Here is a 15572-nt window from a genome sequence, read left to right as displayed (position 1 = left end):
AATTTACCCTACATCTAGGAACTCTGTGATTTCCATTTCTTCCTCTTACTTTACATGTTCATCATGTACTTCCCTCCCATTTCCAGAGTTGTACAAAGAGGTACACCTTTTTTTCTGGTCTTATGGTGTAGCCCCGGATAGCATGGAACTCCTAGACCACCTTTGTGGTCTAGTCAGTGAGTAGTGGGGTCAAAGGTGTGAGTTCACCACAGATGTCCTTGTAGAAAATCTGAATTGTATCTAATGTTATGTAATTTGTCTCTGTTTATGACTGGTCTTTGTAGTAAGAAAAGTCATTTCAGGTGACAGCTAGAACCACCCATCTGCATATAACCTTCTTGGTAAATACTTACTTGCCCATCCCCTACTTTGAGATTCATTTTGGATGGTTCTGCAATCCACTGTTCAGTTTCATTTTCTTAAATGTTTTTCCAGCATACCTAATTAATTTGCAGTAGTCCAGCTTTGTTTGGCAAGTTTGAAAACTTCTTTTATTATTTTTAGATTATTTTGAGATAGGCCATCCTGTCTGTCATCCAGGCTTGCCTCAAAGTCCTTCAGCTTTCCAAATACTGAGATTATAAGCAGGGCTACTAACTTCTTATTCATTGGCAATTGGTGATGTTTTCCCCCCTCTTGTTTTGCTTGTTACTAGGAATTACCCCAAGGCCTCCTTGCATGCTAGACAAGGAAACAAAGGTTATAATACTGACCCACACCCCATCCTCTCACTGGGGGATTCTAGGCAGGGGCTCTACCACTGAGCCACACCCCAGCCCCTCACTGGGGGATTTTAGACAAATACTCTACTACTGACCCAGTTGGGTTCTTTTGGGGGAAACAAACAAACAAACATAAAGTGTCTTGATCAGTGTCTGCTGGTTTCTGTATTTTGTCTTGGTGAGTGGAGCCTTGGTCAAACCTTAGCCCACGGCTAAGGGCCACTCTAACACTGCCCTAGGCTTTCCTTCATGTTAGAGAATGATGATTTTTGCCATGTCTTTGCAGTGTGTGAAGGCTCTGGTCTACTATGATGTCCAGGCCTGTAGACTGGATATTGGAAATGAGAAAGGAGACACAGCCCTGCATGTTGCTGCACGCTGGGGTTACCAGGGCATCATAGAGACGCTGCTGCAGAATGGAGCCCCCATGGAGACCCAGAACAGAATGAAGGAAACACCACTCAAGTGTGCATTGAACCCCAAGGTATTACTTCCCATCTCTGAGCAGCCATGTAACTATACAAAATAAATAAACCTGCTTGCAGACTGGCCTTCCTAAGGAAACATACGCCAGCACCGAGGACAGAAGTCAGCCTCCATCCTTCTGGTGCCCTTGGCCTCCTTGTTCAGACAATTTTCAGTTCTCTTGTCAAGAGCCGTGAAGGCAAGTGGAGGCCAAGATCCTACAGAGACAAGCACTGCTTTCTCACTCTTCTTCTCGAAACTTCATTTTAATCTGGCCTAAAATTGAATGACTAAATTAGATAACTGTGTCTCAGTTCAGGTAGCCTTAAACTCACAGAAATTCTCCTGCCTCAGTGTCCTGAGTGTTGAGATTATGGCGCCTCTGGACTTGGTCTCTTGAGGAATAGGAGGAAGCCCTGGATTTTCCATCTGTCCAAGGGTATGGAGGGTTTGCAGGACATAAGACATGCTTTCTTTCTTTTTAAAAAGGGTTTATTTTATTTTTATTTTTTTATTTTTAAATGGAAGATACTTTTTTCTTTCTTTTCTTTTTTTTTTGTTTTTGTTTTTGTTTTTGTTTTTTGAGACTGGGTTTCTCTGTGTAAAAGTCCTGGCTGTCCTGCAAATTACTTTGTAAACCAGACTGGCCTCGAACTCGCCTGCCCCTGCCTCCAAAGTGCTGGGATTAAAGGCGTGCACTACCACCATCTGGTGGAAGATACTTCTTTTAAAAATTAATTTTTAAATTTATGTGTATCTGTGTGTGTGTTGTGTATTCTTGGGGGTTGACAGATAAATGCATCGAATCCCCTGGGACTAGAGTTACAGGCAGTTGTGAGCCACCCAACATGGATGCTGGCAGTGGAACTCAGGTCCTTTGGAAGAGCAGTACGTGTTCCTAACCACTGAGCCATCTCTCCAGCCCCTGAAGATTCTTGTTGTTGGCAAACTTTCAAGCAGCTGTAAAGTAAATGGAGTAATAGGTGTCTGTCATAGCAATCATCTTAAGTGGGATTCCTCAACCACTCATAAGTTATCTACACAAGTGTGACCAGTCTGAGAATGTTCTAGGTCTCAAAATGTCTGTCCAAAGGGCTCTTTTTGATCCCAGAAGGAGAAAAGGCTGCTAGGGACATTAGCAGGCAGCTCCGTTGTGAATGAAGCCTAACACCATCATTGTGAAACAGCTGACATCTGGTAAAAATAAATGCCATTTTAAAAAGAGTGGGGAAATTCTCAGTAATTATTTTTAAATTTTAGCTTTTAAAAAATAGTTTAAATTTGTGTGTGCATGCGCATGCACATGCGCTTGTCTGTGGGGGAGTCAGAAATTCTCTTGTTTTAACATGTAGGTCCACGGTACCAAATTCAGGTGGTCAAGTTTGGCAGCAAGTGCTCTTTACCTGCTGAACAGTCTCTCCAGAACCCAAAGTTAGCCTTTTCATAGATCTAAGCTCTTCTCTGGCCTCCCCTGGGGACAGGCAGGCAGAGCGGCCTGGGGATGCTGGTAGCTTGTTACAGCCATCTCATTGGATGCCTTTCCTGTGCTCATTGTCCCCTAGATCCTGTCTATCATGGAAGCTTATCGTCTATCCTTGGAAAGGAGGCCACGGCCTGCTGAGGTAAGTCTTTTAAGTCTGTAGGCCATGCCTGCTGTGGTCATGAGCTTGGCACCTCTCCTGTAGGCCTGACGTGTCTGTGACCCATGTCCATTTCATCGACCATGCTGCTGTCCCACAGGTTCCTGCGCGGTCCCCTACAGGCTCCGTGGATTCCATCAGCCAGGGCTCCTCTACCTCCAGCTTTTGCTCCATCACGGCGAGCTTCAGGCAAGAAGAGGTGAAAAAGGCCTACAAGGAGGTGAGCCTCCTCCATGGATGTACCTACACCAGCCGGTTAAAACACTGTAGGCTGGCCAGAGCTGGCTGCCAGCCTGCAGCCTGCTTACCAGTTAGCTGGTTTGGTCTACTCCAAGGTCAATGCCTTTGAGATGTGCTCAACTGCATGTCATGTCGGCTTCGCCTTCTCTGGCTCTTCTAGGTCTTTTCTCCATAGCAGCTCTTGGAATGTGTGTGTATGAGAGAAAGAGAGAGATGGAGAGCACAGAGCCACAAACAGAAAGAGACAAGAGACACACATATGGGGCAGGGCAAGAAATAGACAAAGAAACCATATTCTAAGAAAAATGGACTCGTATCAGGATGTCTGAGAGTTATAAGTTCAGACTCTCTGAGTGCACCTCTGTGCCCACCCCATGAGCATCTCTGTTAGTAGCCTGGTGCGCATCATCCCTTACGGTCTGACATGTATGCGCCTCACATTTTATAAAAGCTGTTTACAGTCTGTCTTCTTCCTTTTGTTCTTAAGGCTTGTTCAGTATCAGGGTGGTCAGTCTATCTCATCCTTCAACTGAGGTGTCAACCACCGGATCCCTGTTCCATTGCTCCTCTCTTGGGTCACGGGCCACTCCAGTGGGGTCCTCCACCCCCAAAGCATTCTCCTAGTGGGGTCTCCAGTGAGCTTCTTGCAGAGTCACTGAAAGGAAAGCCCAGGTGTGCTCAGACAGGGTCCCCAGTCTATCAGAGGCCTGAGGTTGTTCTTGGGAGGGGTGTCTGCTCTCACAGCCCCTGTACCTCACAAAGTATGAGAGCTGAGTATACAAAGTAGTGGATCAGGGTGACTGGCTTCTTCAGAAGTGATCCTGACCTGCATCTGGTTGCAGATAACCTATTGTCTTGGCTACTCAGGAGGGTGAGGCAGGAATTCCACAACCCAAGGTTTGCTTGGGCCATAGTGTGAGTTCAGGGCTTAGCCTGAACAACTTAGTGAGACTCTGTCTTGAAATTGAAAGTGAAGAGAGCACTGGGGATTTATCCCTGTGGTACCTAGGTTCCTAGTCCTAGCAAACAGAGAGCAGAAAGCCACCTTGTGTAGCAGTCACTGTTGTCTCACCTCCCACGGATTAGCAATTCCGGTTTATATTAAGTGGGAGGGGTTCTGTGCAGCTTTTAGGGTGTTCTAGATGAACAGTTTGGGATACATTTTAATGGCGCTGAGTGAGCCACTGGACATGGAGAGAAGGCTAGTTGGTTTTCAGAATGCTGATGTCATTCTTGTTGTTACTTTATTATTAAAACTCTTTCCCTAACTTGCTTTTTCCTTCCATTAAGGTAGAAAAGCTTCTAAGAGCAGTTGCTGATGGAGATCTTGAAATGGTGAGTTTTTTGGAGAGTGTCTTTTGTCATTGTGACAGAACACCTGAGGCTCATAACTGAAGAGGAAGAGGGTTCAGTCATCCTGCAGGGACAGCATGGTGGTGGGAACACGAGGTAGCTACTCTTCACATGGGGTGGACCAGGAAGCTAAGGGAACCAGAGACAACCAGGGGTGGGTAGAACCCTCAAAGGCCTGCCCCTAGGGCAGGATATCCCACAGCCAGGTCCAGACTCCTGAAGGCTCCACAGTCTTCTTAGCGATATGAGTGACACCCCATGTAGTGAATGAGCATCCAAAACAGGATTCTGTGAGGGACATCTGAAGATTAAAATCCCAAGAAAGAGCATCTTCAAAGCTCTCGGTTTGAAGTGGCTGCACTTGTGTGTCTTGCCTCTGTTTGAGCCTCTTGCTATGTGGCCTCTCTGTAAGCACCCCCTCAAAGCTTACATGTGCTTTGCATGTACTCAGTAAGCTCTATAGGTCATCGCCAGCTTACTCTAAGGTCCCCCTCAAAGCTTGCATACACTTTACATGTACTCTGTGATGGAGATGCTCGGCTTTCCTAGGGAGGAGGTGCATAGGCAGCATGGCCCCTGTCTTCTCGACATCGCCACTCTGGAGTCAAAGTGATGTTGGCAAGAATCCAGACCAAGGTTACAGGAACGGAAGGCATGGGGAAGGCAAACAAAGCCGGGGCTGCATGAGTGTGTGGACCTTGGACTCCTGGGTCAGCAGGCTTGGGGCTCTAGGATGTCACATGCAGGGACAGGGCTTAGAACAGCAGCAGCCAGTAGAGACAAGAGTCTTCCCCGCGCACTTTCCACTGCCTTCCTGAAAGCAGCGAACCTGGAGCTCTGAATGAGTCCCCTTCCAAGGGCCTGGTACAGATTTCAAGAGTGCTTTTTGGCCTGGGGAGATGGCTCATGGTGAAGAGCATTGACTGCTCTTGTAGAGGACTCAGGCTTTGATCTCAGCACCCATGGTAGGTGGCTTATAACTTCCACCAATCCAGTCCCAGAGGAATCTAACACTTGGCCTCTGTGGACAGTAGGCACACATGTGGGCAGCAGGCACGCATACGTACACATAAATTAACTAATGAATACATCTTTTTAAAAAAGGAGGCCTCACTGATGACTGAGTGAGGCCATGTTTGCTCCTGTGTTGTTATCACAACAAGACAACTTGAAAGAAAACAGATTTGTTGCAGCTTACAGTTCCGGGGGACTGGCCAGTTATTGGGTTCTGTGCATTTGGGCAGAATATCATGGTGGTTGAGACTCCTGTGTGGCAGAGAAATTCTTCACTTTGTGACAGACAAAAAACCTAGAGAGCCGGGCGGTGGTGGCGCAGGCCTTTAATCCCAGCACTCAGGAGGCAGAGGCAGGCGGATCTCTGTGAGTTTGAGGCCAGCCTGGTCTACCAAGTGAGTTCCAGGAAAGGCGCAAAGCTACACAGAGAGACCCTGTCTCAAAAACCAAACAAACAAAAAGCCTAGCGAGAGGGCCTGTGAGATGGCTTACTGAGCAGCAGGGCTGCCTGCACAAGCCTGGTGACCTGAGCTTGATCTGGAACCCATGTAAGGCGAGAACTGACTTCACAGTTGTCTTCTGCTTGACCTCCACACTTGTTCTGTGCCATGTATATGACACCCCCAGTCATGCATGTGTGCACACACATACATACAATGGTAAAGGTTTTTCAAAGGCAGCATGGGAGGGAGCGAAGTGTTAGAGATCATAAAATTCCTAAGGGTCCACCCCAAGTGACCTGCTCCCTCCAGCTGGGCTCCACCTCCTAAAGTGCAGTTTCCAGCACTTCCCAAAGCAGCACCATTAGCTGGGGTGTAAACGTCCAACCTGCATGGGGCATTTCATATTCAAACCATGGTAGAGGTGGTAAACAGGAATTGTGGGGTCTCGTTCTTACAGCTTCTGGGATGGGCTGCTGTCACAGGGGGCTGCGCTTAGCTGGTGTTGGACTGGTTCTCTCCTGAGACCAGCTTTGGAGAACCCAGCATTCTTTAGGTACTTAAGAGCCACTGTAGGAGCCTGTTCTTTAGTCTGTGTGGGAAGCAATGACTAGCACAGGTTATGACCATCTACTCTGCCTCCCGCTGGGGGCAAGATGGAGTTCGGGCCACTTGTGGATGGGGTAGGTACAGTGACACCCTGTGCTGTACCCTGAGTCACCATCCAGACTGACCTCCTTGTGCTGTCACGGGCCCCTCTGCAGGCCACCTGCCCATCTGGTTCCCACCCTGACTTGCAATCAGAGCTGGCTGGTTTTGTAGCTATCACCCCTGTGTAAGGATCTGGAAGGGTCATGGGGGACAGGAGGCTTGGCATTGATGGGGCTCCCCGAAAGCTCTGTCCTCCTTGCAGATATACCCTGACACCTGGACACCTGCAGTGGAGCCTAGAATTGCATGTCCGTGGCTGCTTTCTTTTCTCAAATGAACTGTTATTGATAGCTTTCTTTTGGTGGGTACAGGGTCTTACTGTATGGTTCAGGCTGGCCTTGACCTTGTGACCTTCTTGCCCCAGCCTCCTGAGTGCTTGGGATTGCAGGTGTGGGCCACCACTCAGGCTCTCTTCTCAAGTTTCAGATCCCAGCAACTAGCCTGTGCTGGAACCCATGCATGCCCAATCTGGGGGTTCTTAGCTTCCACCCTGCATGCTGGCATGTGGGAGGACCCTGGTGTGGGGTCAGGGATTCTGGATGTGCTCTGGAGCACAGCATTGAGCACTCAGCATGAAGTTTCTGTTGGGTGGCAAGGGAGGATCTGGAACTGACCTGGTTAGGTGGTATAGGAGTGTATGCCCAGGGCCAGGGTCTGAAAGCCGGCCCTCCAAGCAGCTTCAGCCTGCTTGGACAGAGACTACTATGCTGGAAAATGATAGGTTAATCCCTTTGTGCTTTCCAGGGAACTTAGAATGGCCTGAACACAGGTGGAGTGCAGATTTATTGTTGTAGAACAAATGATTTTTGTCAGAGACTGCAGTAGTCCAAGGAGCTGATTTATGTGTGTGTGTGTGTGTGTGTGTGTGTGTGTGTGTGTGTGTGTGTGTGTGTATGTGCGTGCGCGTGTGTGCGCGTGTGTGTGTGTGTGTGTGTGTGTGTGTGTGTGTGCGCGCGTGTGTGCGTGTGCGCGTGCGCGTAAGCATTTGTGCGTGCGTGATAAAGGCATCAGAATAATGGAGTTACTGTTTCTCCTCTCTGGCCACCACCAGGTTCGTTACCTTTTGGAGTGGACGGAGGATGACCTAGATGATGTGGATGAGGCCATGAGCACGGTGGATCTGGAATTCTGTCACCCCTTATGCCAGTGCCCCAAGTGTGCTCCAGCCCAGAAGGTTTGGTTCTGCTGTATCTGTGGGGTGGGGCACAGTGGGAGGCACGTTCTTCTTTCTGCCTAGGAAGTTCTTTGCTTTAAGTAATTCCTGAGTGACACAGGCTTCCCCAAGGGGCTGATTAGTCAGCTGGTGGGGGACAGCATCATCCCCTCTTTGGTCATTTTCAGCCCACCTGTTCTTTTTTATTTATTTATTTTTATTTCATGTACACTGGTTTGCCTGTATGAGGAGGGTATTGGATCCTTTGGAGCTAGAGTTACAGACAGTTGTGAGCTTCCATGTGGGTGCTAGGAATTGAACCCAGGGCCTCTGGAAGAGCAGCCAGTGTTCTTAACCACTGAGCCATCTCTCCAGCCCTGCCCACCTGTTATTTAATTTATTTTTGAGACAGAGTTTCTCTGTGTAGCCCTGACTGGAAGTCACTCTGTAGACCTGGCTGACCTCAGACTCAGAATCTGCCTGCCTCTGCCTCACAAGTGCTGGAATTAGAAGCATGTACCACCATGCCATGCTGGACTTTGATGTGTATGGGTGTTTTGCCAGCACATGTATTGATGCACCACATGTGTACAGTACTCATGGAGGCCAGAAGAGGGCACCATGTGCCATAGAACTGGAGCTACAGATGTGTATGAGCTGTGGTGTGGGTGCTGTAAACAGAACTCAAAGTCCTCTGGAAGAGCAGTCAGTGCTCTTTACCACTGAGCCATCTCTCCAGCCCCTTACCTCCCACCACTGCCACCCCAACTTTTTTTAGGTGTGATTTACATATAGTAAGATCCAACCTTTCTCACATACTCTTTAATGTTTGTTCTCTTTTTTCCTTTTTTTTTGAGCTGAGGATCTAACCCAGGGCTTTGCGCTTGCTAGGCAAGCACTCTACCACTGAGCTCAATCCCCAACCCTAGTGTTTGTTCTCAATGCGATGCTCTACAGAGCAGTTGTGTTTGCCTTTTGATTGATGCTTCTCCTCTCAGCATGATTTTAAGCCCACCAGGGATAGGCAGGCAATCTCATGACAGAACTGACAGCGAAGTAGGAGGTGAGTGGTGTATTGACTGTCTCAGGAGGTTTGGCAGACTGTAGGTGATTTGTTTGATCTCAGGCCTCTGGCTTCAAACTCACTTTGTAGTTAAGGATGACCCTGAACTCCTGACCCTCCCCCTTTACCCAGGTGGTGGGATTACCTTCCCTGCTGGCTTCCATGCACAGTCTTCCACCAAGCACCATCATGAAGAGAGACTATATTTATGTGTCGGTACCCCTGTTCATGAAGCCCACACCCTCCCAGTCCCTGGAGACCCACGATCTGTCTCCTGAGCATTGGGTTCTGTCACTCCTGATGCTGATGTACATTTCCTGGTAACTGGCCACCAGTTTCCCTGGTAACTGGCCATGTTACCAAGCACTACCACAAGCAGCTTTTTGTTGCACAGAATGACCATTGCTTTCCTTGGCTATGATGCCTTCCAGTTTATGTGTTTGTAGTGAGGGTTGGTGCTCAGGGTGCCTTGTGTGGTTGCCCACTTGTCCCAGGCTTTTTTATTGAACAGGCTTGGCTTTCTCATTACGTTTCATGGACTGCCCCTTCCTTCACATATAACTTGTCTCTTCAGAGCTCTTGCCTGGCATGAGAAGGCATCCTTGTGGAGGGCTTACTTTATTGAAAAATACAAGTCAAGTCTTTTGGTATCTCATTTCCTTCCAAGGAAGTGGGAAGTCACACTCATGGGTCATGTTGAGTCCAGACCTCTCTGTGATCCCAGAATTTGCCTAGGAACTGTGAGGGAGCAGGGACGTGATTTCCATTGCCGCCCCTGACCCAGCCTCTGCAGTATTAATGCCGTTTATTTCCACCCTCTGCCTTTACTAGAAACTGGCAAGGATTCCTGCCAGTGGGCTTGGTGTGAATGTGACCAACCAGGACGGCTCCTCTCCCCTGCATATGGCTGCCTTGCATGGCCGGACGGACCTTGTGCCCCTCTTGCTGAAGCATGGTGCCTACTCGGGTGCCAGAAATACAAGCCAAGCTGTGCCGCTCCACCTGGCCTGCCGGCAGGGTCACTTTCAGGTATGGGCCCATCTCCTGGGCAGCAGAGTAGGTGCTGAGAGTGACTGGCGGGCTCAGTAAAGCCCAGAGGACAGCATTTCCTTTCTTCTCACAGTAGGACCTCACACCTGGGGAGGCACCAGTGCCCTCCTTAGCCAGTCAGAGCTGCCACTGTAATTCTGACTGAAGCCAGAATGAATCTCCTCTGCCATGGTGCTGGCCACTCCACTCACTACCTTTAGATCTGTGCAAAAGAGCTTAGAGTTTATAAAGTATAATCAAAGCCCGGCATAGCAGTCCAAGACAGAAGTTTGCAGTTATTAGCTTTTGTTTTGTTCTGAGACAAGGTCTTAGTAAACTCATCCTAGTCTCAAACTTCCAGTCCTCCTGCCTCATCCCCTGAGTGCCAGGGTTACAGGTGTGTGCCATCACATCTGGCTCTGAACCAGTTAGCTTCCTTCCTAAAGTCTGTTTTCTTTGGAAAGTCATCTGTGTGTCTTTGCCTTGGGACGATCCACTGTGGGGTTTTATAGGCAAGACCCCATTTCCAGTCAGCTTCTCTCACAGATGTCCAGCAAACTGCTTCCCACAATGCACTGGGAGCAGTGGCTCAGCTCCCCTTAGGTAGCCATAAAGATGGAAACTCTCGTGCCTGGCACATGGTGGGCATGGAGGAGACCCCGGGGATGTGAATCTCTCCCACATCAATCATCTCTTTTCTCTGGAGGGTCCAGAGGATCACCTGAGAAGAAAGATTGCCTTTCCTAACTTATAATTAAGATTCAAGTTTTTCCTGTCTGGACTAGGTGGTGAAATGTCTGTTAGATGCCAATGCAAAACCTAATAAAAAGGACCTCAGCGGGAACACACCTCTCATTTACGCCTGCTCTAGTGGCCATCATGAAGTTGCTGCACTGTTGCTACAGGTAAGAGCCCTCCCCTCCCTGCCAAACCAGGCTCCCCTTTTTTTTCCCTTTTTTTTTTTTTTTTAGTTTCAAAAACTACACAGAGAAACCCTGTGTAGTTGTGGCTGTCCTGGAACTCAGGGATCCGAGTGCCTCTGCCTCCTGAGTGCTGGGATTAAAGGCGTTGAACTACCACTGCCTAAGTAGGCCTTTTCTTTTTTTTAAACAATTTTTGGTTTTAGTTTTTAAAGTTTTTTAATAGTTTTTAAGATTTGTTTATTTTTATTTTATGTGTATTTGTGTTTTGCCTTGCATGTATGTATGTATACCATGTATATGCAGTACCCAGAGGCCAGAAGGTGGCACAGGATCCCCTGGAACTGGAGTTAACGGGCAGTTGTGAGCTGTCTGATGTGGGTGCTGGTAACAGTATCAGATCTTGCCAGAGCCACAGAGCCTCCCCAGGCCCCACACAAGGCTCCTTAAAACCCTGTCTATGCCTATAGACTGCCTACATGTCAACCACCTGTCTCTGGGATGGTGGACTGTGTGCCTGCCTGTCAATCACCTGTCTCTGGGATGATGGACTGTGTGCCTGCCTGTCACTTACCTGTCTCTGAGATGATGGACTGTGTGCCTGCCTGTCAACCACCTGTCTCTGAGATGGTGGACTGTGTGCCTGCCTGTCACTTACCTGTCTCTGAGATGGTGGACTGTGTGCCTGCCTGTCAATCACCTGTCTCTGAGATGGTGGACTGTGTGCCTGCCTGTCAATCACCTGTCTCTGGGATAATGGACTGTGTACCTGCCTGTCAGTCACCTGTCTCTGAGATGGTGGACTGTGTGCCTGCCTGTCAATCACCTGTCTCTGGGATGATGGACTGTGTACCTGCCTGTCAGTCATCACTGTCTCTGGAATGATGGACTGTGTGCCTGCCTGTCAATTATCACTGTCTCTGGAATGATGGACTGTGTACTTGCATTTCTAATGATTCTGTGACAAAAGGGCAGTGTCCAGAACACAGCTCTGCTTCAGCTGAAGGTCTGGGCCTGGCCTTTTCACTATGGGGACTGTCACTGCCTTCGTCCCTCTTGCTGAAAGTAGCACATGTTGATGATAATCAGAGACTGAAATAGCAGGGAGCCCTGCCTTGTCCGTCCTTCCACTGCTTCACACAACCCATACACTAGAAACAATACATGGGTAGAAATAAGGCCTAGTGGTGCATGCCTGTAATCCTTGCACTAAAGAGACTGAAGCAGAAGGGTTGGGAGTTCCAGGCCAGCCTGGGCTGCATGGGGGCACTCCATCTCTAATTACTCAAAACAAGAAAGAAAACAAAGTGTGTACTTTTTAGATTAGTATATTTTGTTTTCTATTTTATGTCAGAAATAGTTGCTTAAAGCCTTGGTGGCTTTGGGCCTGGTATGGTGGCACATGTCTATAATCCTGGTACTTGAGAGGCTGAAGCCAGCCTGGGCAACTTAGCGAGGCAAACTCAAAATCAAACCAGAACAAACGAAATACCCAGGACCGCTGGAGTCTGGTGGTCAGTACAGAGGCACCAGATAGCGGTGTCACGGTTTGCCTCACTGGTAAGCGGTAGCTGCTCCGTTATGCTCTCTGACAAGCACTGCAGGGTATATCCTCATCTGTAAGTCCCTTTGGCTTGGTGCTTCTGTTGTTGTTGTCTTTCAACCCACAGCAATTTAAGAAAATATTTTTCTATTTAACATAGGAAATTGTTGCTTAAAATCTTGATTTGGGGACTACAAGAAGGCTGAGCAGTTAAGAGTCATGGTCTTTCAGAGGACCTGACTGATTCTCAGCACCATGTCAGGTAGCTCACAGCCACTAGAAACCAGAGCCGTGGAGATCTGCTGCTTCTGGCCTCAGTAGGCATCTATGCTGTCTTGCACACAGACCCACACAAACATACACACATGCCCATAATTGAAAATTGAAAGAAAAGACAAAAAAAAAAAAAATCCAACTTGATGTTTAAAAAGAAGCTCCAGGAATTTTATAGTGAACCACACACCTGTAATCCTTGCACCCAGGAGATAGAGTTTGAGGCCAGCCTGGGCTACATAGTGATATCATCTCAAATATAGACTTTTTTTTTTTTGGAGACAAGTTCTCACTGTGTAGCTCTGGCTGGCCTTGAACTCACTATTATGATACAGGCCACAGAAATAAGAAGTCGGAATTCAGCTGAATATGGCAAAGCTATTACCTGGAAAAATTCAACACAAATCAGAGATTAATAGATAGAGTTAATGTTCCAAACTAACCATTTCTTTTTGATAACTCAGATTCATAGTATTCAGACACACTTGACCATACTATACCATACTAGCTAATGATAATTTTTTTTTCCGGAGCTAAGGACTGAACCCAGGGCCTTGCACTTGCTAGGCAAGCGCTCTACCACTGAGCTAAATCCCCAGCCCCGTAATGATAAATTTTTATGTTATTCCTCTGCTCTCCTTTTTGGGATAGAGATATTCTAATTATATACAACTATACCTATTAAATGGTTAAACTAATATAAATATTGATTAAATATCAATATTAATTAACCATTACTTATCAGTTTTCTAGTCAACTCCAAACTTTAAACTTATCCAAGTTATGCCCTAGAGAGAATTAAACGTTCTCTTGGTTAGTTATTTGGAGCTCTTACCCTGCAAGGAACACGTCCCAAACATGACAAATCCACAGAAGAGCTGTTTATTAATATAGGATAGGAAGAGACAGACATGACAGGCCTGTGGGACAAGAAGAAGAGAGGAAAAGAAGAGAAGAGACCTGTGCAAAATGGCGCCGGCTTTTTAAAGAGTGGGTCGCACATGCGTACAGGACCGCATGTGGCTACTCCACGCATGCGCGTAGATTACATGGCCGTGTGCGCTTTACACAGACAGCCATGCAAAGCCACAGAGTCCTAGTCACACGAGGATGTTTTGACCTGGAAATGGCTATTTTGAACCGGAAATAACTAGGCGGTCCGTCGGGCAAGCCCAACCGTGTGGGCATGTTGTGACTTCCTATCATTCCTGACTTGTTTTTCTCTAAAAAAGAAAAAAATTGTGGATGAGTGGGTATGGGGCGCCGTTTCTCTCAAAGACTGCTTCCAGCTGAATGGTGGGCGTCAATTGGTTCTTGGGAGGAAATGGGGAAGCTGGCTCCTGAAGTCCTGGGATGAAGTCCTGCAGCTGTGTCCATCCTTCATGGTGTGGCTGGTCCTGGGATGAAGTTCTGTCATGCCTTGTCCTGCAGTTGTCCATCCTTCAGGGTGTGGCTGGGAACCTTCTGTCTGACAAGACACTGGTGACATAAAAAGCTTAGAGAAAAGACTCATTATTATTTTATGTTTGGAGTTGACATTTATCTGAGGTAGATCTGGCCTGTCCGGATGGAGACATGTTAAAAAGGTGGCTGTGATGTTTTAGTACTCTGCTTGATTTTTACCTGAGACAAGCCTTATTCGAGGTAGTTTATTTAAGGCACCTGTTTGTTTTGTTAATTTAGCATTTGGGATACACAGGTGATCAGTTGCTGAGTATTGAACAGTGATAGATTGTTATATCCTTACCACCTGGATATTTTGATGGTCCTTTTGCCTCTGGCCCTGTGTGGCCCTAGTTGGGAAAGGAAGGGGTGATGCCTTATTCCTCTGGAATTGGTGACAAGGCAGTGGATCCTGGTGTCCTCTGGAGCTTGAGAATGCAAGAGAACTTATTTTTTTGATTAGGGACAAGGCAAAGATCATGGCCCTGTCTGTATGCACATGAGAAACACAGGCGGTAACTTTGAAATGAGACAATGAGCTCTTATCTTAGTTGGAAATCTTTCTCATTAAGTAACTCTGAAAGTGCAATTAAATCTGCTGAGGTAAATAAGGCTGTCCTCTGTACCCAGCAATAGAAAGGAAAAGTGACATCCTAAAACTCCCAGGACTGAGTCAATGGCTCTGATGTACAGAAGGAAAGAAATGGATCGCTTCTGTGCTGAGTTCTGGGTTCCCTGCTGTGTCTGTAGCCAAGCCTAGGTCTGCTGGAGGTCTTAGCTTGCTGTACCCATGCGTCTTGGCCTTAAACGCCACAGATGACTCTTTTGCCCGTGGGGTCAGGAGCCTTGCTCTCCAGATACTTAACTTTTAGCCAGGAACAAGAGACGGATTTTACTCCCTGTCCTGAATTTTTTCCTGATGATTGGTGGTGTAAGGACAGCTTTTGGAAGATCTGCCAGTAGGCAGACTGTAAAGTGATCCTTTGTAAGACTTGCCTGAGGCTATAAGCTAATTTTTTGGCTTAGGAGCCATCCTGATTATTGTAAACTTAATTGTTTAGATCTCAGCTGCTTTTAGACCCGTCTGTGCTTCTCAAGGCAGTTTGAGAATGAGTGGGTGGAGTTGGGGCGAGTCTTAGAAACCGCCCAAGCCTCGCATTTGAGCCCGCCCACTGCCGGCGTGGAAGTCAGACAGAAAAGGTTACACGTGGCCGACGCAGAAGTGGGAAAGGAAAGAAAGGGTTTAGAGCTTTAGCAGAAAGCTTGGAGATGAAGCAACTCTCATTTTCCCGTTCGCTGGCTGAAGTACCCGCCACACTGTTAAGCGGCCAGATTTACCGGTACCGCCCCATCCGCCAATTTAAGTGGGTGGTATCTGCTCCTTTGTCCCATGGCTGTAGCTGAGTGGAAAATAAAAAATGAAAAAGAAACAAACCAGGATCAGACTTCAACTCAGGCGTCCCGAGAATGAAGTAAGATCTAAGATCAGCTCAAGGTTCCCCCATGTCGTTGTGTCGCCCCCCCCAGAATGAAGTAAGATCTAAGATCAGCTCAAGGTTCCCC

The 15572-nt window shown here is 47.5% G+C and overlaps 1 protein-coding gene across 1 annotated transcript in view; it reads left to right on the top strand.

Moving 5' to 3' along the window:
- Window positions 1–3032: 3032 nt before the first annotated feature.
- The window catches only part of LOC118592289 (ankyrin repeat domain-containing protein 27-like), a 12778-nt gene continuing 238 nt past the window's right edge, over window positions 3033–15572 (top strand). Inside the window, exons 1-5 of the mRNA XM_036201145.1 lie at window positions 3033–3047; window positions 4362–4402; window positions 7637–7759; window positions 9633–9830; window positions 10616–10735. Of these exons, the coding sequence (XP_036057038.1) occupies window positions 4400–4402; window positions 7637–7759; window positions 9633–9830; window positions 10616–10735 (444 nt within the window). The 5' untranslated portion in view covers window positions 3033–3047; window positions 4362–4399. The remainder of the gene's footprint in view (window positions 3048–4361; window positions 4403–7636; window positions 7760–9632; window positions 9831–10615; window positions 10736–15572) is intronic.

This window comes from Onychomys torridus, chromosome 1 (assembly GCF_903995425.1).
Source record: "Onychomys torridus chromosome 1, mOncTor1.1, whole genome shotgun sequence".
In the NCBI taxonomy this organism is placed as follows: Eukaryota; Metazoa; Chordata; class Mammalia; order Rodentia; family Cricetidae; genus Onychomys; species Onychomys torridus.
The sequence above is the reverse complement of the archived record's forward strand: the minus strand, read 5'-3'. Positions and strand labels throughout refer to the sequence as shown.